We start from the raw sequence: 25,517 nt of genomic DNA, 5'->3' as shown, positions 1-25,517 counted from the left end.
TGTTTGTAATAACTTTTTCATATTCACCAGCTACGACAGGCTTGTACCGTGTCAAGTAAAAGTGTGAACAAAAAAACCGAAACCGGCACAATATCGACAAGTTGGAATGAAGTTCTTTAGGGTGTTGTAGCCTATATCATTAAAACGAATTTATAGAGACTGAGAATAAAAATACGTGTGTCACCGAGCAAATGGCTTGATTCTGTCAAGATTCAAACCCACTACTAATCATTTATCAAAATAAAATAGGTAACCTTGTAACTAAGAATCCCTATAATTACATTGTTTAGTCCCATGAGACTTCCTGAAATCTCGCTCGTACAAAAAAGAGACAATGCGCTTTGCGCTACAAGTCTCGTTTCTCATTCAGTCGTTTTGTGCTGTGCGCCACATGCGAGCGAGAGAACTTGCAATACGTACGAGCCATGTCTCGTCGCATGGAATTTCTTTTGCGACGTACACTAAGATATCTCGTCTCTCAACGTAACGAGCGCGGTGCATGGGCGTTGCGCACACGAGACAGCTTGCGCGCAAATTCTCGTGAGCTCGTCTCGCGAGCTAGTTTCACATATTGCTTTGCGCTGATGGCACAAGGAAGAAATTTTGCCCAGAGGGATGAAGGCAGGAGATTTTATGTGATTTATTATTTACGGTGTTATAGGAGCTTGCGTCAGAGCACCGTTTGATTAATTCGACTTTTGTTAACAATAATGAAGAACGTTTTGTTACCATATTTATATATTATTATTTTCTTTGCGAACGGTATAAAAATGCATGGTATTTTTAACTGAAACAAATATATTAGATGCAGAGTGTTATGTTGGTTAACGTGGAGATGCTGCGAGTTTCTGTCGTCGTTTAGGATGTCATTGACTATTATATAATAGAAACCATTCCAAAGAAAATCATATTCAGTTTTGTACTTATAAGATTAGATGTGATTTTTAATTCGAGTACAAGCCTTTCGGGAGTTAAAAATAACAGAACCACTAAACTAATATAATCAATTTTATATTTTTCAATACATGTTGGGGGTAAAGGTGTTGGAGAGAATTTTCAAATAAGGTATAGATATTGCAAATCAGATATATGATTCTAAAGCCACTTAACTCTAGTGCGACTATTTATACTCGTATTTATAGCAATCTGATCTTTTTTTGCTGTTAGGGGAATATTACCTTGTGCAACGATGTGAACTTTTGTAATAATCTTAGTAACATTGTTTTATGAAATTTTCCAACTAATGCACTTCCAGAAGGGTCTGAGGGCTCATACTGTATCGAAGACACAAATTTTTGAGTAACTGTGGGAGACGCGTTGCTCGCATCATGTCGCTGATACATGATGCTTTCGATACCGGAGACGAAAATGCAATTCAATGCTACGGTGTTATATTATCTAGTAAATATATGTTTTATAATGTGCAACATGGAATTTATGAATGAATTTCAACCATTTCAACGTTCGATTCGTCAAATGCGGAGTGTTAATCCTAGAAAGATAGTCTGCGTCAATTTGAGTCCTGAGTTTTATCATGCCAAATGTCCTATCATCATCGAATATCTACCTTTTTTTATTTGGCTGAATCTCAGCACACGTACCTGACTTAACAAACTGAATATTTTTCGCGGGCAATTTTTTCAGACTCAAGAGAAATTTTTTAAAAGAACATAAGCATTTTGGTATATGTTTGATTCAAAGCATTGTAGCTCAGAATCCTTCAGTTGTACAAAATATACTGTCTGAGAATGAATTGCAGGGAACTAATAATGCTTACAAAAAAAAATACACCGCAAAAAAACCTTTTTTGGTCAAAATAAATTATAAACAAACACCTTATCTTAATTGACAAACAAAAATTAAGAGGTAATTTTTTTCTCATTTTCTTTTCGAAGAAATCCGAAGTTATAACAAAATTTTTGGTTTAAATTTCAGGATGGTGGAATGAAATGTAAATATTTTTATTGAAGGTAAAGTTTTATAAAAAAAAAAAACAAATTAAACATTTTGCAAACCATTCATGCTCTCATGATTTTGGGTGGAGGCGGGCATCGCACTTTTTGGACTAAAATGTCTATCTAAATAACTTATTTTGAGAAAAAAAGAACTGAGAAATCCGATTTTGTAACCCTTTCCCGTTCACATGATTTAAAAATACTTTTTGGTTAAATTAACCCAAAAGTATTTTTAAATCATGTGAAAAGGAACCCAAAATACTTTGTAGACCAATTAAAGTGAGTGTAAAATATTGCATTTTGAAGAAAAAAGTTAAATTTGAAATGGTGCTACAGAGCATCTTTAAGCACAGCAGGGACTTTTTTATTCATGACTCAAAATTTTATACCTAATATATAACTATTTGAAGTATTTATTAAAAATGATTTAAAAACGGAAGAAAACCAGATGTAATTTTCCAAGAAAAAAATAATGTTTAGGATTTTAAGAGGTTTTAGTAAACATTTTCAATCAAAAAGTTCGACTAGCTTTTGTTGTCAAAGCATTTGTTTATAAGGTTTAGCAGAATGAACAAAAACTTAGAACATCTTAGAATCGTCGAAACATTACAGAAAAAGTTATGGACAAAAAACTAATTTTGAGGGGTGTTTTTCTTTAATTCAGTACTCGGTTGGATACAACTAGAAACAATTGAACTCCAATGAGTAATACATTTCTTTTGACAAACTTTCAAATGCATACAGTCTGGTTTGCTACTATCTGCAACCTTCGCAGAAATATGGACTCAAAATATGGTTATTTTCAGCAAAAAAAACTAGAAATATCTTTACAACAAATAAAAATAGCAAACCAATATATTCTACAAAAATGCAAGGTTTACCAGAATGAACAAAATCTTAGAACATTTTGAATTGCTTCGACGATTACAGAAAAAGTTATGGCCGAAAAATTAATTTTGAGGAGTGTTCCTCGTAAAACTCTGCTTTTACCCATGCTGAGCAACCTAAGCTGGACAGCTAAAGCCCTTGGTCTCCCCGGGACCGCCGTTAGGCATTTCTTCAGGGAGAGGTCCCGTCGTGCTTTTCGCTCTTACCTCTATGGGTAGCAGAGCAGCCTATACAGGCCAGTTAGTTAACCGTTAACTAACTGGGGCACATCGATGGATTCCCGTCGATTGGTGCCCTGCAAAATACTAACGATCTGTGATGCGGCCGTGATGACCGCATCCCAGATTTCCCTATTTTCGCACATCCTACGCACTATATTCTCTGGCGTGGTGTTCATCCCACTTATTGCCAGCATTTCGTACCGTACCCGCTCGAAGCGCGGACATGTGAAGAACACATGCTCTGCGCTTTCTTCCGCACCCGTACAAGCGGGGCACATAGGGGACTCGGCGTACCCGAACCTATGCAGGTACTGCCTAGAGCAGCCATGGCCTGACAGGATCTGTGTCAGATGGAAGGTTACTTCCCCATGGCGCCTATTAATCCAGCCTGCTAACTCTGGAATGAGTCGGTGTGTCCATCTACCTTTTGTAGTGTTGGACCACTCCCGCTGCCACCTGGCCATTGAGGATGACCGTATGGTGTTGCGAATACCCCTCGTGTCGCGTTGGTCGAAGCACTCTACATCCTCTTTGACGATGATGCTGATGGGCATCATGCCAGCCAGGACGCAAACCGCCTCGTACGACACTGTTCGGTATGCGCACGCGACCCTTAGGTACATTAGCCTGTACGTACTCTCGAGTTTGCCGCGATGGCACGAGGTACTCAATACCTTGGACCACACTGGTCCTCCATACCTGAGTATGGACGTGGTCACGCTAGCAAGGACTTTGCGCCTGCTGCTACGAACCGCCGAGCTGTTTGCCATCATGTGAGATAGCGCTGCCACAGCCATGGAAGCTTTCTTGCAGGTATAATCGACGTGGCTCCCGAACGTGAGCTTGTCGTCGATCATAACCCCCAGAAGCTTCAACGAGCGTTTTGAGGCGATAGTGCATGTACCGGCACTAATCGATGCCTCCTGCTCAGACTTTCTGTTATTTACAACAATAACTTCAGTCTTATGGTGCGCTAGCTCCAGTTTCCTGGAGTGCATCCAGTCTTCCACTACGCGTATTGATAGCGCGGCCTTTAACTCTACCTCTCTAATAGACTCGCCATAGACCTCAAGAGTTATGTCATCGGCGAAGCCCACGATCACCACCCCTGGAGGGAGTGTTAGTTTTAACACGCCGTCATACATAGCGTTCCACAGTACCGGACCCAGGATAGAACCTTGCGGTACACCTGCGGTAACCGGAACGCTTTTCTGACCCTCGTTTGTGTTATACACTAGCACTCGATTCTGAAAGTAGTTGCCCAGAATCTTGTACAGCGGCATCGGCACTCTGAGACTCTGTAGCGCTAAGGCTTTGGAGTCCCAGCTGGCACTGTTAAACGCGTTCTTCACGTCAAGCGTGACGATCGCGCAGTAACGAATGTCCCTCCTCTTGCGTTGGATTGCAACCTCAGCCGTTCTGGTGCGGAAAATATTGCATCCACCGTGGACCTACCTTTTCGAAAACCGAACTGGTTGCTTGATAGACCGTTCTCACTTTCTGTATATTTCACCAGTCTATTGAGGATTACCCTCTCAAGCACCTTGCCCGCCGTGTCCAGCAGGCAGATTGGTCTGTATGCCGATGGGTCACCTGGTGGTTTCCCAACCTTCGGCAACAGCACCAGCCTCTGGCGCTTCCACACGTCCGGGAAGAGGCAGTCGTCAAGGCATTTCTGCATGACCGCCCTGAACAACCCGGGGGCTTCTTTGATGGCCGTCTTGATGGCCAAGTTCGGGATTCCGTCTGGTCCCGGAGCCTTGCCTACCTTCAGGGAGTTTACGATCTCGATCAATTCATCTTCCGTCACCCTGACCGCATCGTCAGCCTCTGCACGGCTGCCGTCACTCACGGTAGGTGGTGACTCGTCAGCCGGAGGCCAGGGACTTGGTTCGTGGTTTGGGAAGAGGCCCTGAATGATCGTTTCTAGCATCGCTGGTGATTGTTCGGCCGGGGCTAGCGCACCTCTAGTCTTGGTCATAACGATCCTGTAGGCGTCACCCCACGGGTTCGAATTGGCACTGGCGCAGAGTCGTTCGAAACAGGCTCATTTGCTGGCTCTGATTGCGCTCTTAAGCGTTGCCTTAGCGGATCTGAATGCGACACCACGTTCCGCTCTTTGCTCGTCGGAACGTGCGCGTTGCATCCTCCGTCTTGCACGGATGCATGCATTGCGCAGGCCTGCTATCGTATCGCTCCACCAGTATGTCGGTGGCCTACCCTCTCTAGGCGGACGAGACCTAGGCATCGTGGCGTCGCACGCCCATGACAGCATCGAATTTAGATGGTCCACATCCGGGAGCAGTTCACCCCCTTCGTGCTTCCATCTAATTGCCTGCCCAAAAACATCTGCATCGAAATGCAATGTTTTCCAGCCGTAGAAGGATGGAATATTGGCCCTACTCGCTGCTTGCTTCCGCACGCCTACCTCATAGCGGATCGATTGGTGATCGCTATTCGTGTAGCTGTCGTCTACCCTCCAGTTCGTGATCAGTCCCGGGCTGCAGAACGTCACATCGATAATCGATTCGGCACCGTTTCTACTGTAGGTGCATTTTGTACCAACGTTAGCCAATTCTAAGTTGAGCTTTGCCAAAGCTTCCAACAAGACCTGGCCCCTCTGGTTTGTACAGCGACTCCCCCACTCAACAGCCCAAGCGTTGAAGTCACCCGCAACCACCAACGGCCATAGGCCCGTCAGTTCCACGGTTGCTTGATCGACCATCTGCGCGAACGTTTCGGTAGACCAACTTGGCGGAGCATAGCAACTGCAGTAGAATACTCCATCCACTTTGGCAATAACGTACCCCTCTCTGGAGGTTGACACAATCTCCTGAGCCGGGGACCTGCCTGTCGTGCAAATGGCCGTCTTCCCAGACTTGTCCGATACCCAGTTACCGTTTCCGGTTGGGATACGGTATGGGTCCGAGACGATGGCCACGTCCGACAACGACTCAGCAGCCGCTTGGTGTAGCAACTGCTGCGCCGCATAGCAGTGGTTCAGGTTTAACTGTATCACCCTCAGGCCTGCGGCTTAGTAGCCGGCCGTGCAGCCGGACACTTGGGGCCTCCCATGGCGTGTTTGGCGTCCCGTTTACCGGTGCATACCAGACACTTGGGAGGTGCACCGCAGTCCCGTGCCTTGTGGCCTGCGCCACCGCAGCGGCGGCATAAATTGGACCTGTCGGGCCCTTTGCACGACCAGGATTTATGCCCCCGCTCAAAGCACCTGAAGCAAACGTCAGGCTGTTGGAAGGTGCCCAGAGGGCAGACCGACCAACCCACCTTCAACGTGGCCTTCTTCAGGGCCTTGTTACTAGGGCTAGTGGAAGCTTTATGGTAGCAACCTGGGTGCCGGCCGGGCCCCTGCGGAGACGAACTGCCTCTGCGGTCACTACCACTCCACACTCTCGCTCGAAGGCTTGTGCTATGTCGCACCCTTCGGTGATCTTGTCCAGGTTTTTAAGCTGGAGAGTCACTTCAGGAGTGAGGGCTCGGATTTGAACCTCCTCGCCTAGCACTTCCTGGGCCGTCTTTTTATAGGCACAGCCCTTGCCCTTCGCCTCTTTGCGGAGTTCGAGGATCATCTCGCCGGTGCGTGACCGACGAATTGACCTGACGTCCGTGCCGAGGTCTTTGAGCTTGGGTTCGCCTCTCATGGCCTTCAAGACTTCGGCGTACTTAGACGCATCGGTCTTGAAAATGAGCGCGTCACCCTTGCTCCACCTACTCGCCCCTTGCGGCTTCTTATTGCGGTCGCCGCGCATCGCGCGTCGTTCCCGCTTCTGCCGCTTCTTATTCACCACGGTGGTCTAATCCGTGGCTTCGCCGTTTGCCGGTTCGCCGTTTGCCGGTTCTTTGCTCGGCTGGACCGACGAGCCAGCTTCCTGGCTGTCACCGAACAACCGCCTTCGTTGCGTCCTGGGGGCCGTTTCCCCCGGAGAGCCCCTCGCACGTTTGCCAGTCGGTTCAGTTGCAGCACTCCCTTTTTTAGGCTGGTTGAGCCTCGCCTCTAGCGCGAGTGCCTTGCTTTCAGCATCGTTAGCCCGTTTAAGGGCAAACGTTCATACGTAACAACAGAAACAATGTCTCAGGTCTTTTGATATGTTGCTACGTTCGTCCGTGAACTTGAGTATTTCATCAAGTTGTACGGACACCGCCTCCACACTTGGGAACTTATTCATGTGGCTTTCTACCGCAGAGAGTAGCATAGCCCCAGATATCTGTTCCCGCTCCTTGGCGGTTTTAGGTGTTTCCACCTTGCCACCAGTCTTCGCCGTTCCGGTTGGTGCTGGCTTAGGCGTGCCCGCCTTTGCCCCAACTCGGAATTCCCCTGTCGGTGTCGCAAAAGGTGTACCAACCTGTGCGCCGCCTTTACCGGCATCGGCCAGTCTCGGTGGAGACCGGGCGATGCCCCGCCTGGCAAACGGGTTTACTAACCCGTCCGCCCCATCCACTACCTTCGCCTCTTCGTCGATTTTCTTGGTAAACATTTTGGTTAAAAGGGTCCCCCTTCCAGCCGCTATCCTTGGTCATGGTGGAGTGGTCACCTATATGGTCCCATGGTGGTCTATGCCGGAGCAGTGAGGTCATGGCTAGTGAAGGTCGCCATAGCCCCTCATGAGCAACTATGACGCCTCCCGACCGGCGTAAGTCAGGAAAGGGCATCTGATCCCACTCCTGCCTGATTCCCATCAGGCAATGACCGCGGAACGTACTGGAAGGCCTGCCAGGTTTTACGGGACGGAGACCCCTGCAGCCGTATCCCACCTCGCCGTTTCAAGCCGTTGTCACACGACTTTACTAAGGGAGCTCGGTGCAGGTGCCAGCCCTACGTCGTGGTATAAAATCGTATTCCCTCTCAAAAACCTAAAAACACAGCGACCAGTACACCATAATTGGGACCTTACTGGTATCAGCCCCAATAGGCAGGTTAGTGCATTTGGATGATGGGAGCGGCACTACTCAGTCCGTCGAAGCTGTTTACGGGTGGCCGTGGCTTTTACGGGGAATCGACTGCCCAATGCCCGAAACCCCACCACTCCCTAGGCAAGCTCCCGCTGCCGGTCCAGGACTAATTGATGCTATATCACACACCTACCGGTGGTCACACACGCGTGCATGGCCTCGACGGTCGCCAGGCGTCGACCCGTGGTTGCCTGCAGCTCGGCCAAAAAAACTCGTAAAACTCTGCTTCGTCATATCAGACGTACAGTTAGAAGATGACAGTGTTCAGCAATTCTTTTTCTTATATATTTTACAACTTTGCTGAAGAAAGCAATCTGGTATTTTGAAAATTAGAAAAAATAGTTTTTATATCTAACTACTAGGGGGATTGATAAAAAAAACGGAAATGCCAAAAGAAAGGCCTTGTTATATGGAATAAACTTGCTGAAGACACTGGGTACATACAATCAATATTTCACAGTCGAATCTAAAACGATCACGGTTTTTCGAGTTTAGACCACTGTGGGTTGCTTTGAAAAAAATTTACTATTTAACTTTATTTTTTGCTAACCAAGATCTAGTGTTCATTAACAATTCACCCTGGCCCAAAAAGTTTAAAAAAATACACAGTTTTCCAAGTCAAACACGAGTGCAAAGTTCCATTTAAATCGAATAAAATTGACTTTCCCTAACAGAACAGCACAAAATAAGTATTACTTTGAGCCTGGTACACGAGAAAGTCTCACGAGCTCTGGCGCACGAGCTGTATCATGTATGTACAGTACAGGCGTCTCGCTCAATTCGTAGTGCGACGAAACATCGCTTGCGTATCGCAATCCGAACTGAAAGAGAAGCGAAAGAGCAAACTGCAAATCGCATGTGACGTTGTCTCGTCTCGTCGCACGTACATGGAAATTCTACGAGCGAGAGAAAGATTTCTCTCGTCGCTTGAGAAAAAAACACGTGCACAGAAAGTCTCACCCATATCACCATTTCATAAATTGGTATGAATTGGTTTTTTAAATCATCTATAATAAAATACTTTGCTTGTGGAGGACCAACGCGCCATTGCGGTCTTCGAGAGGAAGGTATTGCGTAACATCTTGGGTGAACTGCAGATGAAGAACGGAACGTGAAGAAGGCGGATGAATTACGAACTACTGGAGCTGCTTGGGGAGCTATCAATCGTCCACACCGCTAAGATTGGCAGGTTGCGCTGACATGTTGTGAGGATGTCGAACGACAGCCCGGTAAAGATGGTTCTCGAAACTAATCCGTCAGAGACGAAACGGAGTGGTGTACAGCGGGCAAGGTGGATCGATCAGGTTGAAGACGACCTGCGCACCCTACGCAGACTGCAGAGCTGGCGAACTGCGGCCATGGACCGAGTGGAATGGAGACGACTTTTACGTACAGCAAAGGCCACACCGCTTGGGACTGTTTGGTTAGGTAAGGTAATGGTACATAGTGCTCACTTTATTTTCACTCTGCTCGATCAGCATGTACGACTATACCTAAAAGTCCAGGGGGTAAGGTTCCGGGGAGCAGGGACAGTGTGTCGAACAGTTGACATTTTTGCATGACACCGTATCGAAAAATACTGTTGCCTCTCTTGCAGACTGCGACAGCAGCGTTCAACTGTACGCTTCTCTATTTGAGAGAATCGTGTTACTTAAAGCCAACACGGATGGTTAACGATTCTCTTTTGTGCCGATCTCCAGCCGCTTCCATATCTCGACTGTCGCATTGAGCGAATGACAATAATTGGCAATCATGCGACAGTTTAGCACAGTAATAAGATGGAAAATCAATAATTACTATTTATGTACTGCCGAAAAATATCATCAATCGTGTACACCAGAAAATTTGAATCCCAACTTCTAAACATTTTCATTCGAAAATAGTTCGCTGTAGCGAAAGTCTCTTCCAAATTTAGCATATTCAATCAAAAACAGGACAATAAAAGCATGAATCTCTTAAATTCAATTAACGTCCTCGTGCCCAAACAAAAATTGACGCTAAGTGAATTGATTTTACTTCAATTCGTAATAGATGCAATAAATACCACAGACAGCTACAGTCAACAACACACGAGCCAGAGATTGTCTATACAATGACAACAATATTAAAAGAAGTGAGCGAGAGAATTGTTGTTCATATTGAATTTCGTGACAAAAAGCAAGAGATAAAGCAGTTCGTATGAAACTTCGGTAGCGGCTACTGTTGCGTAATGTTTCCTTCCACAGAGGTAATCACAAAAATCTTGCTACTGTCGTGTGAATACTGTAGCGTACCAGTACATTTCCCTACCATGAGCAGCGAGACCACAAAGTCCTATCGAGAAAATCACAAAGTCTTATCGAAAAAATCAATTCTCTTGACACCACGCTTGGACGATATTCGCCGGTCCACATCGTCCTAGAGTTCCTGTAGAGGTCGTGAAGTGCCAGGCTCACAGGCTTCTTCACGATAGCGGCCTTATATTCTCCGTTTATTCCGATAAACACCAATGGCAGCATACCACGCCTGGATACGGCCCCGAACCATTTTTTATTCTCGCTTATTTTCCGTCGGTCTAGTGCCCCCGGGGCGGGACACGAGGCATATGGACGCTAGGCATATGGATGTTGGGCATAGTATGCTAGGCATACAGACGCGAGGCATAATGGATGTGAGGCATAATTGATACGAGGCATACTGCCACAAGGCATAATGGACGCGAGGCCGATGTTGTATAATCGCATAAGATACAATTATCGTGACTATGTGTGTCGGATTTGCAACATCCATATCAGGATGTCCATTGAAAAATATCCATCAGGTTGTCCATTGAAAAATATGTTGCACGTTCGATGATTGACAAAAAGCGTCATTCAATGAACTGTACTTTAAGCGCAGATATGTTTTACTCTACGTGTGTTGTTCAAGTGTAAATATATTCCTAAAGAGTTTAGGTTTGGCATATTTTTTTTAAATCATGCGGCGAAGACCATAATCGAGGGCAAGGAAACGAGGCGGCACCAAACCAAAAACCAAAATAAAGCTACGTCATTTATGCATCCTTCCTAACGTAATAAGTTTTTTCCGAGCTATTGGCATCCCTATACCGAGTAACAGTGAATGACAATGAACTCATGTCCTGGGCTCAAATTAAATTTTGCCCGCTGTCAGCAGTAAGATAAAGATGTATGAAAAGAGGCAGTGATATGCTATTTCGTTTACACATCTGTTGAGATGCTAGACCTTGAAACGGGGACGGGACACGAGGCATATGGACGCTAGGCATATGGATGTTAGGCATAGTATGCTAGGCATACAGACGCGAGGCATAATGGATGCGAGGCATAATGGATACGAGGCATACTGCCAAAAGGCATAACGGACGCGAGGCCGAATGGACGCGAAGCCGAATGGACGCGAGGCCGAATGTACGCGAGGCCGAATGGACGCGAGGCCGAATGGACCCAAGGCCGAATGGACGCAAGGCCGAATGGACGCGAGGCCGAATGCGATGTTGTACGATCGCATGAGATCCAATAATGTAGTTCAGGTGTTATTATATTCCTACAGAGTTTAAGTTGGGTATAATACCTTTCTTGAAATCATGCGGCAAAGACGCATAATCGAGGGCAAGGAAACGAGGCGGCACTAAGCCGCCGTGGTTTCCGCAGTCCGAGCCGTCCGCCGACCCGCCGTCGGAAGCGGCGGCCTCTCGCACCCAAACGACTGATTTACTGGTTTGCTAGGTCTACTCAAACAGAGTTTTCTTCCCTTAATTAAGTCCGAACGAGCGGTAGCGAGTAAGGACAGCATTCGCTCGAACAGCATTTTCAAATTCCTGGGTTTTTCCCAGTTCGCTTGTTTCAAGCTTTTACCTTTTTCTCAGAGGTTTAGATATTACCGCACATTATGATAGATATCGGTACGCTGTTACTAAAGAAATTAGGCTGTGATATTTTGTAAATGTTCCCAATTGTTGGAAATAATATTTATTTTATTTTTTCTCTGAAATATTGCAATAGAATTCCTAGAATGTTGACAAAGTTTCGTTTTGTTTCGTTTAACGTTAAAAGTTTCCTTCATTCGACAAATAACATATTACAGAAACGATAAACTATGTACAAACCTATTAGCAACTGTGTTTCCAAACCATTTGATCAGTTCTTATTGGTGCATATTATTTGACCCGTTTAATCGCGCTCCATAGAATGAATAAGGATGAAAATACTGTGGTGGAATGGGTAAGCTAGCTATCGCAGCTGGTGACATTCCGGGAGGGAGAAACGATGGTTTTCCATAGGGATGGTATCGTGCTGAGGATAACGGACTTAGCTGAGGAGAGGGATAGGTTCTTTGAAACAATGGGTGCGTTGGTGGCAGTCCGGCTGCGGCGGCGGCCGCGGTAGCTGGGTTGAGCAAGGCTTCTGTCATTGAAGCTGCTGCGGTATGCTGCGTTCGTAGATGCTGGAACAGTTCTTCGGACGCTGCAAACCGTTTCCCACAATAGGACGAGTCACTTCCAATCCAATTGCACACGTAAGGTAATTGAGAGGCAGCTGCCAACGCTGCCAGTTGCGCATGCGCGTACATGGCAGCGGAAGACTGACTGGCGGCTAACGAAGCGGCAGCAGTTGCATAGCTTTTGCTTCCCGGATGATCACATTGAGTGCAACCTGCTGGACAACTTGAAGGACCAAGCTTTCCTAGCATATGAGAGCTTAAGGCACAGCCAGTACAATATGGATCACGACATACCGGCATCATCGAATCCGGTGACTTCATTTTGGCATAGTTAAAGTAGGGATTCATTACCGCAGCCTTCAACATTTGGTGATGTGGAGACATCAATGCACTGGTAGCGATCAAATCCATTGGGTAACTGCCATATCCGGAGTAGAACGGAGGACCAACGGACACTAGCGAAGGTGCTGACGATGTTACTCTTGACGAAGAATCACTACTGATGCTGTTGGAATACCTAGATGATGCATCTATGGTGGCTTTAGATGTTGCAGAATCTGCAGTGTCATTCAGTCGATCATTCGGTGAGTCTTTGGATGAGGCACAGTTTGGACTACTGATACATTCTTGTTGTGACTGTGGATTACCAGGTGATCTTCGGTTTGATCCAGAAGGTGAAGCTCGGCCTGAAGCAGCACTTTGGTTTGATTCACAACGGTTGTTTTCTGCTGGCTGATTGAACGAGTTTTGCTGCTTCGGTGATTTGTTCCGGCTCCCGACTTGCCGGCCATCATCTGGCGATTTAGTGCTATCGTGCACTACATTGGATGATTCGTAGGGCTTGAAACTGGACTTTGGAGTATCATTAGAGCTATTCGATAGCGTACCGGGGGACAGTTTGTCGCGATTGCTTTTTGTACTCTTTTCAATATTGGCCAGTAACTTTGGGTTAGGTGAGTCGGAGCCGATTGCGCTACATGTTTGTGCCAGGAGCGCCAAAGGGCTTGTTTTCGAATCGAACTGAAAAAATAGAAAAGAAAAAAAACGTTGTAATTAGTTATTCATTTTTTTTTTGGTAATTGTTTTATCAGAAGTCATTCTACAAAACAGTTCAATATGCTTTTCGGTTGTGTTTGAACATTTGCATTAAAACGAATTAAAAGAGGTAGTACTTAACGGTGTCCGATTAACTATTGGAGACTTGAAATGGACGGTATCAAGTCATTTGATATGACGTGTCAGTCTGTCAGTCGAAGGTAACATTTCTCACAGTGATATAGGTTTAAGTGAGTAGATAATTTGACTTTTGATCATTCCCCGCCGAGATGGTGGCGACGGCGGCATTTTTTCTTTCATATCATCGCATTTGAGGCGACCGTTCAACAACGGCTCTGTTAAGAAGAGAGCCGAAAGATTAAAGCGCAAACAAGCGAGAGACAAATAAAGTTATTTTCATTTCTTTCCAGCCGGTGAATTCGAGTTGACCATGAGCGCAGGGATGAAACGGTATATGGTTTTTTTTGCACAATATTCTTTTTAGCCTCGCTCTGAAAACAGAGTGCCGACAGTTTGGACAGCTGACAAATGACGGTCGGGCTCGTGAAGGCGTGAAATTAAATCGGACAGCAGAGAAAACACGGCCTTAAACATGAATCTGTCGGTGACCACACTGCTGGCTTATCGACCGATAATATTGTTAAATACTTATTACATAAATCACACTTCACGACATATGGCTTATGTATTAGAAAGAGCACGATTTCTGTCCTCTTAGTTAGTCTCAAATTACGATGTTAGTCTTCAAGTCATTGTACGCTCGAGTTTCTGCTAGAGTTAATAAAGAGAATTTTGTATGATGTAAAATTATTAAACTGTGTTTTAATCATTATAGCTGTAAATTTTGTCTCATCTTCAGTTAAAACTCTGAACGTTTATTTGTAGAAACTTATGTTTAAAATCATAACTGCTTTATGCAAATTTTACATGAATCGTTGCATTATACATAAGCGTTTCAAACACATTTTTTGTAAGTTTCAGTCTTGAAAATTATGCATTATTTGCATTTATTTAAAAAAATAGACTGTGAGCAATCTGCTTACCATAGTTAACAACGACCTTAGTAAATGTAGTAGATTCAGATTGTTCTGCGTCACAGATTTCTAAAGCAAGTATGGAACATTTCTATTAACATCTGCAGATCCAGCAGTGTTGGCGCTCTTACAACAATTGATTATTTGTTTGCGAGTACCCTGAAATATTTAAAATATATCAATGTCAACTTCTTCAAAATTAAATTTGTATGAACTTTGTCATCTGTCTTTTTTATTTTGTTTCTAAGCATATGCGGATCCAAATAATTGCAAAGGTTTAAGCTCGAACTTTTCACCAGAATTTTTCTTTCCCGTAAAATTTTGGGCTGGATTTTTGAAAAATTTGGAAATAATTTTTGGAGTCTAATCCAGATGAAACTTTTTTTTTTAAATGGCTGAGAATATTTTGCAGCAAACATGTATGCTAACTTTGATTGCAAAGGTTACAAGCTATGAATTTTTATTGAAATAAATTTAAAAACATTGGCAATCCTGATTATGTTAAATTTTGTTCGGGGGTGTGTTAAATTTTGTTTCTAATCAAAAATCAATGAATTTTCAATGAATAATGAATAATATTAGGTGCTACGACAATTGTATTTGAAGTTTCTACTTTTGTGGTGTTCTAATAATATCTCTCGGTTTACCTTAGGTTACGAATGAATATATTTTTTAGCATTGTATTTTTTTTAATTTTTTATTTAACCGCATTTTACAACGTTCTGTTGTTGTTTTAATGCAATATTTCCTTTGGGTTTCCAAACCGGGACTCTAATATATGACAACAGTCTTGTTTTGATTTTTATTTTTAATTCAATTTCCACCTGTTCTGTCAGTTTGGTTCAGAGGACAAATGTGAAACATTTCGCTATCGTTCATATTTCACGTTACACATGTAACAAGTCACTTCCTATCAACTTCCTCAGACAAGAATAAGTAGCAGCGTTATGTAGTTGTTCAATGTAAACACAAATCATTCAAAAAAGATATTTTTTACTTCTGCTTCTTTTGCGGTCCATTTCATCTCACATTATACGGCTGTCTTTCGGTATAATATGTATGTGTACACAAAACAACGCCTGAATCGCGTTTTAAGAAAGGAAATGATGATCCATGGATGAAGGCGGAAAAGGCAAGCAGAGCTGTGGCGGATGATCAAAGGCCCGGATCGCCGAGTAAACAAATGCGATTCATCTGCACTTTTGACTTTGGCCCGAGTAGTAGTAGACGGCTGGTGGGTTGGCCATGCGTACACCCTCAGCCCACTACTGACTGTACACATAGCCCACTACTGACTGATTGATTAAATGACGAAGCGGTCGGTGCGTACAAGCGAATGGACAGACAAGTTGAAAGTAGGAGCGAGTAAATGGAAATGATGAGTAATGCGGCAAAAGGGAAAAAGCCGCACTCCCAAACCACAGACGGACCGCCCGGGAGCATAAAAGTACCGCCGGCACCGCTGCAGCACCATCAACGCCTTGTTCTTGCCACCACACACTCACGAACACGGTATTTCACTTTCAACGTCGAATAACCTTTTTGCCGCCAAATGGCGCGATTGATATGCGCTCTATAAACATCGTAATACAAACTTGACAGCTACTGTTGATTTTCTTTCAGCTCAGATCTTTCACTGCCGCCCCTGGTGTGTGAGGCGGTATATGATTAATCAGGAGCTGACGAATGGAGACGGCGAAAAGATTCGATACTGACACTGATGAAAATGTATTCAATGGAGTTACCCTTCATACAATTTTTAAACATATTTCACACATATTTTGTCGCAGGTAGACTCATTGATTCGGGAACTGAATCTATAATTTATTTTTTACATTTAAATTCAAAGAAGATAATTTGTAGAAAAGGTGTTATTTTCATTAAAACGTTTATTCAATATATCAATTATTAATTTATCTTAATTTATGGTTATACTATTTTATTGCAGTTTGTCTGATAATTCGTATAAGTGTGATAGTAACAGCATGGGCTAGGAAAAATTCACAATAAAATAGAAGCAGGTATTTGCAATTGTGTTAACAGGTTCACCGTACTCAAAAGTCTACCGGTATTTGTTAAAGAAATAATAGCTTGTTTCTATGTTCAGCATCGAAACCTCATTACTACTACAAGCGAAGGTCAAAATTTCATTTTTTCGCTTGACCATGTTAGCACTTTTGTTCAATGAAAAGTAAAACGATTCCAACAGTGCGTCGGCTACAGTTCATCATCATTTACAACTGTGCAATCGATTTCCTATCGCAACGCGCCGCATGTTCTACATCAAGTTCACAAACAACGAACAGTTTGAACCAGAAGCGGGCGATAAAAAATTACATCACTTGTTGATAGACACGTGATTAATGTTTTCCTTCCAACCTAATTGTAGAACTGAAATCGTTCAGCCGCTCGGACCGACCGTAAGTTGTTTATTTCTCCTTCGTATAAATCATAACCGATATTTCACGGTTCACTAGGTTGATTTCCTTTAATCTATCGAGCGCGAAACCGCAGCCGGCCCAACAAATCTTTCCTCGGTTTATCGGACGTCAGATTCGTTTGCTTTTAAGGTAAGCTTTCCGCTGTTAGTTTGTATTGCAGGCATTGCCCAGCTCGGATTATTATGTCTTATGTTCTACCCAAGATTTGCAAAGAGAAATTTAAAATTAATTCATTCACTGGACAATGGACGCATTGAACCACCTTCCTCTAATCAAAAATCATATTTCGGTCCCGAATTCTCTTTGTTGTTCTAATGCCAATATCGCATCAGTACCCTTATAGGTTTAATATATCCGCTAGGTTGCATCGCTAGTGTTTACATGGGTGCAAAATTCTTATGAATCAAACACCCAGCCGCAATCGTACATGCAGGCACACATTGCTGTTCTTTTCGAGCATTTGGAAATTAACAAGTCATAAATTTTATGCTTTCCAATGAAGCATTGGACAGACTTTTCCCGTGTTTTTATTTCTTCATAAAACAGCGGAAAGTTTATGAAATGGTACAATAAACGTTAATGAGAGGTTCGTGTGAGCAAGTGAGCGCCCAGTGTAAACGAGGCGCGAAAGGATGAAAGTGGGAAATGCCGATCCAACCGCGCGGTCGGGTCGTTTGATCTATCGGCTCTAATTACATAAACTAATTTACTTTCAACGAATTAGAATGTGCCGAAAAGTAGCAAGTCCGCCGCATGGGGTAGGCATGAATGGAACGACTTAAATTGATGGTATGTTTTGTGTACAAACAATCTCGTTCACGCTGGTCCTAGAATTCTCCCGGTGGCGTTGATGGAGAAAGAGCTTGTTTTACCTACGATTTCAAGCCTTGGCAATTACCTGCAACGCACGGGGCAAACGGTAATGCGTAAAACAAAATTTTTCGGCATAAAATTATATTTTAAGAAATTTGCTTCATATTGAAAGTTAGAAAAACGATTCGGCCTGTCAATGAGGAGAAGTAAACAAGTTTCAAACTTGTTATGTTAGAGTAGTGAACATATTTTAAGCAGCGTTAGACGCCGCCTGTGTATTGAGAAGAAATACTAAAAATCTGTAAGGTAAAATACAAAAATAAGTATGTCAAATTGTTCTCTATCTTTTTCTCTGTCAGCACTTGTTTTCACATTCTGAAACCGATTTAGCAAACTTTAACAATAATCAGTTCCTTATCGAGGGACCCTACTCCAATCACCCCGAATCTTTCAAGCATTTGCATCTGTTTTGCAGGGGATTTTCTTCAGCACCCAAATAGCGCCTTGCAGCTTGCAGTTATTCAACTTTTTTCGTTTGATGTTTTTTCAAAGATTTTTCTGTGTTGAACGGTATTTTATGTATTCGTAAGACAGTTAGTTAATCAGAGTTTTCGTTCTCATAATTGAAATTGTCGAAATTAATCAGAATTCAGGAGATTGAGGCCCGTTTTATTTCGATTGATTAAAATAGGCGCCACTGCTTAAGTCCTTACCCTAGTTTGATTCCGGCAATGATAGTCATGAATTGGTGATTTGTTTTGTGATACGTTTTAGAATTGTAACTACTGGTGTAATAAATACATCTAAATTGCAACACATTGAATAAGAAATATTTTCATTTTTCCACAAATATGAAGCTTTGTAACAAAAATGTGTCATGGTGAAGCTAGTTTACCAATTCTGAAATTACCTAAGATAATATTTATACTTTTACCTTTACTGTATTTTAACACCAGTGCAAACAAAACTTTTATACTTCTACCGAGAGTCAAAATAGCTTGTACTAAAACATATACCAGATTTATATATAAATATTTGTTTTGATAAATCGATGTACTTTTGAGTTGAAAAACACGAAATGCCCAATAAATAGAACGATTTAAAAAACAATCAACGTTTTGAAAGAAAGATTTTATTGTACGCACCCCTCGTGCGGATAAGGGAGACATATCGCCCCCCCACGATAAGTAAAGTTAAGTATGCTATCAAGCAGCTAAAACGCAACAAATCAGCTGCATCAGCTGATAGTCAGGATCTGGAATACAAAACAGCTACCGAATGAGTGGAAGGTGGGAGTAATATGCTTAATATACTAGAAGGGCGACAAGTTGAAATGTGAGAACTACCGAGCGATCACGATTCTAAACACGATGACACCCCGTTAAGCATACAGACGCGAGGCATACGGACGCAAGGCCTAGTACGCTAGGTATAATGGATGGCATGCATACGGACACGAGGCATATGGACGCGAGGCCGAATAGACACGAGACCGAATGGACGCGAGGCTGAATGGACGCAAGGCCGAATGGACGCAAAGCCGAATAAACACAAGGCCGAATAGACATAAGGCCGAGGGGAAGTGAGGCGGAATACGGTATTATCGTTATCATCATCACAGCCCTCTTTTAATAACATGTATTTCGCTTCAGAGTGTCATTTGGAAACATGTATTTCGCTTCAGAGTGTCATTTGGAAAGCAACACAAGCGCGGCCTTCGGCTGACTCGCTGTTCGAGCGAATGCTGTCCTTACTCGCTACCGCTCGTTCGGACTTAACTAAGGGAAAGAAACTCTGTTTGAGTAGACCTAGCAAACCAGTAGATCAGTCGTTTGTGTGCAAGAGGCCGCCACTTTCGACGGTGGGTCGGCGGCCGGCTCGGACTGTGGAAACCACGGCGGCTTAGTGCCGCCTCGTTTCCTTGCCCTCGATTATGCGTCTGCGCCGAATGATTTAAAAAAATATTATGCCCAACCTAAACTCTTTAGGAATATATTTACACTGTAGTTCAAGTGTAAATATATTCCTAAAGAGTTACGTAGAGTAAAAAATATCTGAGTTAAATATACAATTCATTGAATGACGCTTTTTGTCAATCATCAAGGGTGCAACATATTTTTCAATAGATTCTTCTGCGGAATGTAAGTTGCAAATCCGGAACACATAGTCACGATAATTGGATCTCATGCGATCATACAATATCGTATTCGGCCTCACGTCCATTCGGCCACGTATTCGCGTCCATCCGGCCTCACGTCCATTCGGCCTCACGTCTGTTATGCCTTATGGCAGTATGCCTCGTATCCATTATGCCTCACATCCATTATGCTTCGCGTCTGTATGCCTAGCATACTATGCCTAACCACCATATGCCTAGCGTCCATATGCGTGGTGTCCCGTCCCCTCTAAACACAGCCTACAAAGTACTCTCCCGAATCATCTTTCACCGCCTCTCGTCGCTAGCACGAAGATTTGTGGGAAGTTTCCAAGCCTGTTTTGTGGATGGGCGATCGACAACGGATCAAATCTTTACGCTGCGGCAGATCCTCCAAGTCTCTGAGCACCACCAATTTATCGATTTTATGCCGCTTACGACACTATCGGCCGGGTAGAGCTAAGGAAGGTTATGGCCGAAAATGACTTCCCTGCGAAACTGAACTGACGGTCTTTCCTGCCACCTGTTCAACATTACGCTTGAAGACGTTATGAAACGTGCGATTTTTAACATTAGGGCACGATCTTTAACAAATTTGATCAGTTGGACGTGGACCTTGTCAGAAGGATGTTCCACGCTGTTGCTGAACTGTACACCTAGCTGAAACGTTGAGCAGAATAGGTTGAATTGAAAGTGGAAACGTCGAAGACCAAATATCTACTAGCAGGGGTAACTGAGCGGGATAGGGCTCGCATAGGCAGTAGCGTAATTATCGACGGAGATGAGTTCAAGGGGGTTGACGAATTTGTGTACCATGGATCAGAGCTGCAAACCTTCACTGTCATGAAAGGATTTCCGGTTGAAATTGAGAATGAAAGAGACTTTCAGCTCCAATCAGTTGACAGTGATAGCAGCATTTCTGTGATTTCGCACACGCTGTGTTGCTTTAGCGATGTTTATGCGATTGAGAATGTAGATGCTTTTACAGTTTATCGACTTCATGCAATGAATTTGCTCAAAACAAATAATTTCTATATCAAATCAGGCATCTCGTTTCTTTCAATGACCGGACTTTCATTGAAAATTGACGCTGCTGACGCTGAAGGTTGTTTCAATTTGAGACAGTGAAACTGCGGTTTTTGTCACTTTCGTTTGCAGTGTCGAAAATTTGCTGCACTGCCACGGATCATTGGTAACGTCAGACAACAACTGCAGCAGAGAAATTCGAAGACTTATTGTAACTCGTGCCTACTACGAACTCTCTAAGACGCTAAAGTATGGCAATGTTCTCTTCCATACCAAGTGAACCACGTACAAGACGCTCATAAGACCGGTAGTCCTCTACAGGTACGAGACATGGACAATGCTCGAGGAAGACTTGCACTTGGCTTAGGGCCATCTTTGGCGGAGTATGTGAGGATGGCGCATGGAGGCGAATAATGAACTACAAGCTGGCGCAACTCTACGGTGAGCTCAGCAGCCACAAAGTGACTAAAACTGGAAAGATACAATGGGCGGGATATGTTGTAAGAATGCCGGACCACAATCTTGTAAAAATGGTGTCGTCGCGAATCCTACCGGTACAAGACGAAGAGCCGCGCAACGAGCTAGGTGGTTGGAGGAATTGGAGCAAGATCTCGAAAATTCAGGTCGCTTAAGAAACTGGAGACAAGCTGCCATGGACTAAGTGGTTGGCGTAACATTGTGACGCAGGTGAAATCCTGAGGAATGTTTTACCAGAAAAGCTGTAACGGAGAAAGGCTAGGTTTCTTCCCAGTCGCTCCTTACACTCACTGCTCGGGAATTCTCATCGACAGCACACATCACACGCGTGCGGGGTTTGCTTCGAATTCGTCGGCCTCTATCCGGGTTTCTGTTGAATATTACCGCTGCTGGTCCCACATGTGCCATACGTGCTACGTTTCATCAGCTTGATAATATCAGCTTGCTTGTATACTTCGTACAGCTCGTTATTCATGTGCCTGCACCACATCCCATTTTAAAATTTGCCGCTGAGTATTAATCGCAGGATTTTTAGTCGAAGACCCAATGTGCTCGTCGTTCGGCCTTCTACTACGTAGAGCGCAAAGAGGATCAGCCTCCTGCAGAGCGCAAAATTCGTGCGGATCTGTAAAATGCGGAACATAAACTGGCTACGTTATCCGTTATAACCCCTGTTCGCTGGCGTAATTCGCGTCCTCACCTCGCGGTTCACCTCGTTATTACACGTTACAAGTGTAACACGTTAAACAAATTCATTAACCACTTCGAAAGTATCCCCACCCATCACCACCACAACATCAACGCCGTAGGACTACCACGCGCTTTGTCAGTCACCATATATTTCGTCTTGACAGTATTTATGGTAAGTCTAATTCTCGCAACTTCTCTTCTAAGAGCCATCCTCCATAGCTTTACGATTAATTCCGATATTATGGATGTCGTCCGCAAACGCTAGAAGCATGAGAGAACACATGACGTAGGCCTGTACGGAAGCTTAATTTTGTTCATGTCTTTTTAAGATTTGACCTCCTTGGGATGTTTTTGTAGTCCCTGCTCCATAGTAGCCTAGTATTTTTCGTTGGGCCTCAGTTCAGGTGCGCTGGGGGGGTTCATGTCCTTTACAGTCCCGGTAGTCACGAAAGGCGTACTCTTTTTGCACGTCTTTTGCCATATGAGCAGGTCGCTTGTCAAATCAGGTAATTCTTGGCAAACTTTGAAAACATCTGCTTCTTCATTTCTTCCGGAACATCAAACTTGTGCTGGGCAATGAATAACAGTAGCTCCGGAATTTGCTGGAAGTCCGCCTTGACGTAAGTCTCATCATTGATGATAAAACAATGTGGCTTTGTCAGCATCTGGGTACACAGTCTCCGGGCCCGTGACTTTTTAATCGTATTCTGCCATTCGTCATGATTTGGAGCCTTCTGCACTTTGTACGTATGCAGTCCCTCCCGGTCTATACCTCTCTAAACGAAAGACTTGGACAGATTCAACTTTTTGGCCACATCCCTGACCGAATAATTGGGATTACGCGTAAACGCTTTCACAACACGCTTGTAATCCTGATCATTAATAGAACATTCATTTTGACCGCATTATTCCTTCCGTTCGATGCTCAGAGTTTCGTAGTAACGTCTATTCATAAGACGCACCGTTGAGTTGTTTTTCGATGTCCCCATAAGAGCGATAATGATTTTCCAGGGGCTTGCGCAAAATCAAATCGCGGCGTTGCTTTTCGGGTAACGGCATTTCCAATTTTTTAAATACTGATAGCCGTAAAAATACAATACACTCCAAACTATTTCTACACAAATTTTCAAGACAAAATACTCAATGGGTAATTTTCTGCAGCGTATTTCCGGTGATGTAATTTGATGTGGGACACCAATCACAAACGTGTTCGTAACGTCACCCGCTGTCCTGATACTTTATGCGAAACTGTCAAGAATCGAATGACTCAGCTTAATCAGTTTGGTTGCGGAACCAAGCTCAAGCACAATCTGACATATCTTGTTGCGTTTCACTGAGTCGCACGCCGCTTTGAATATAAACAGATGATGTGTCGTGGAACCTTTTGAGGATTTGTTCGGTCCGTCGTAACTCGTCTCGCTTGAAAACTGCACCAAGAAAGGCTTCCTGCTGTTACCTCAGTCAATTTTATATGCGGTAGTGAGAAGGGTTATTCCTTGACAGTTGCTACAATCGAGTCTGTGTCCCTTCTTATAGATTTCAACTGGTTCATTGATCCGTCCATCAACTTTCCGTGTGAACTCAGCAGCAACTCTTTCCGCTGATAGCTTCTGGATGTTCAGACCTTTTCCTCTTCGATCTTAATTTCAATGCGTTGAACAGCTGGATGCAAGTCTTGTCTACCACAAGATAGTGACCTAAATCGACGTTAGGCCTCCGAACAGACTGTGCATCGATAACTTCTGCGGTCAGTATGTCTATCCGGGAGCAGGTATCTCCATTGGGGTAACTCCAGGAGTGCTGAGTGAGTGGGACGAAAGAATTCCTGCCGTCCAATTTGTGCGTTCATATTTCGGACGACGATCTATGTGTCGTGTTGTGGGCACTCTTCATACGTTTTCTTATAAGGAGCTCACAGGACTTCTCCTTTGCGTACTCGATTTTAGCGTTTATTGGCCGAAACGTGTAGTTGAGCTGTATTTGAGTATCTTATTTTCTATGTGCACATGCAGTATGAAGCAGGCCTTGCATGAATATTCAAGATTTCATGCAACAAACTTTAAGGAGCAGTTGTTGTTATCAACAGTAAACCCCTTGCAATATGTTTAAAATAAAATGGCAAAAAGTGTAAAACAAAACTACACTGGCTAAAACAGCTCCACTACCGTAATTCGTTTTTCAGGATTTTTTCAATTTTTAACTTCTACAGTTGATTTTCATATGTTTACGGTATATAAACCTGAACAAAACAAAACGATTACAAAAAGAAATCCGTTCTTGAGTTATTTCATGATATACGGACACCAACTCATCTTATTATTATTTATTAAGGAGAGAAATACAAAGATAAAAATATAACAAAAGATAAAATTCAAAAAAGAAACATTCATACACATAAAGAACGACAACGAGACACGCTTGAAATATTCAGCCAGTTACAGCTCTTCAATTAAAATGCGGTTTGTGCCATCGTTATAAAACATCGGTTGACATTATATTTATTAATAAACATGTCGGAAGGAAAAACCACAGAACTGAGTTGCAAAGTGAATTTCCGATGCGTGGTCAGTGACAGGCGTTGAAGCGGATAGTTAACCGAGTATACGCAAGCACGAGAATGACCCTGCCCAGTCTACAGCGATGACAAATGGCGAGTTGAGGAGAGTTGACGCTGATGTCAGCTGGCTGATGTAGACTAAATGAAGCATACAGGCAAAGGCATGTCACCGTACATGGGTATAAGGTAACGTGTGACGAGGTTGTAAACACTGAACAACGTCAACAGTCCAATGCAATGCAGTTCTAGACCAAAACTACTAGTTTGTGTTGGAAAAAGGTTATAATTTCTTGTCCATAATTATATATTTTCAAAAGAGAAACCTTCGTTGTTCCGTTCGAATCGATTGGACCCGGGTGACGTATATGTGCCCAATTTTACCAAAGCAATGAAACCCGTTATAATGATTTATTTTGTTTTATCGAGCGCGAAACCCAGTCGGCCAATTGTGCTCTTTTCCAACGTTCAGTCGGATCCATTATTGATTTCTCATTGTGTATGAATTAAAATAAACGACCAAACTGTCATTATCTGCGGCGATACCAATTTGTTTTAATGAATAGCGATCATAAATCATATGATTTATGAGTGTTTACAGAAATATTGCCATTTTTACCGCTCACTTCCAGATCTAGAAATGAGCTGCGAGAATAAATTATTTCATTAATTCGTCATTTATATTCATTTGATGGCAGTAACTATAACGAATGGAACTACGAAACAGTGGAACTACGAGAAGGCAACAATCCTCAAAGACAGTTTAGCTAGAGCGTGAACGAATAATGAATGATCAAAA

General features: G+C 43.4%; 1 protein-coding gene and 1 long non-coding RNA gene across 2 annotated transcripts in view; one reads left to right on the top strand and one right to left on the bottom strand.

Annotated features, from left to right (window-relative positions):
* The window catches only part of LOC129730585 (uncharacterized), a 44,962-nt gene extending 30,619 nt beyond the window's left edge, over positions 1-14,343 (top strand). Inside the window, exon 2 of the long non-coding RNA XR_008728883.1 lies at positions 13,939-14,343. This is a non-coding gene — a long non-coding RNA (uncharacterized LOC129730585). The remainder of the gene's footprint in view (positions 1-13,938) is intronic.
* LOC129730581 (zinc finger protein Elbow) overlaps positions 11,985-25,517 on the bottom strand; it is a 53,636-nt gene continuing 40,103 nt past the window's right edge. Inside the window, exon 2 of the mRNA XM_055690021.1 lies at positions 11,985-13,492. Within this exon, the coding sequence (XP_055545996.1) occupies positions 12,176-13,492 (1,317 nt within the window). The 3' untranslated portion in view covers positions 11,985-12,175. The remainder of the gene's footprint in view (positions 13,493-25,517) is intronic.

The sequence above is a fragment of the Wyeomyia smithii genome, chromosome 3, assembly GCF_029784165.1.
Source record: "Wyeomyia smithii strain HCP4-BCI-WySm-NY-G18 chromosome 3, ASM2978416v1, whole genome shotgun sequence".
Taxonomy (NCBI): Eukaryota; Metazoa; Arthropoda; class Insecta; order Diptera; family Culicidae; genus Wyeomyia; species Wyeomyia smithii.
The sequence above is the reverse complement of the archived record's forward strand: the minus strand, read 5'-3'. Positions and strand labels throughout refer to the sequence as shown.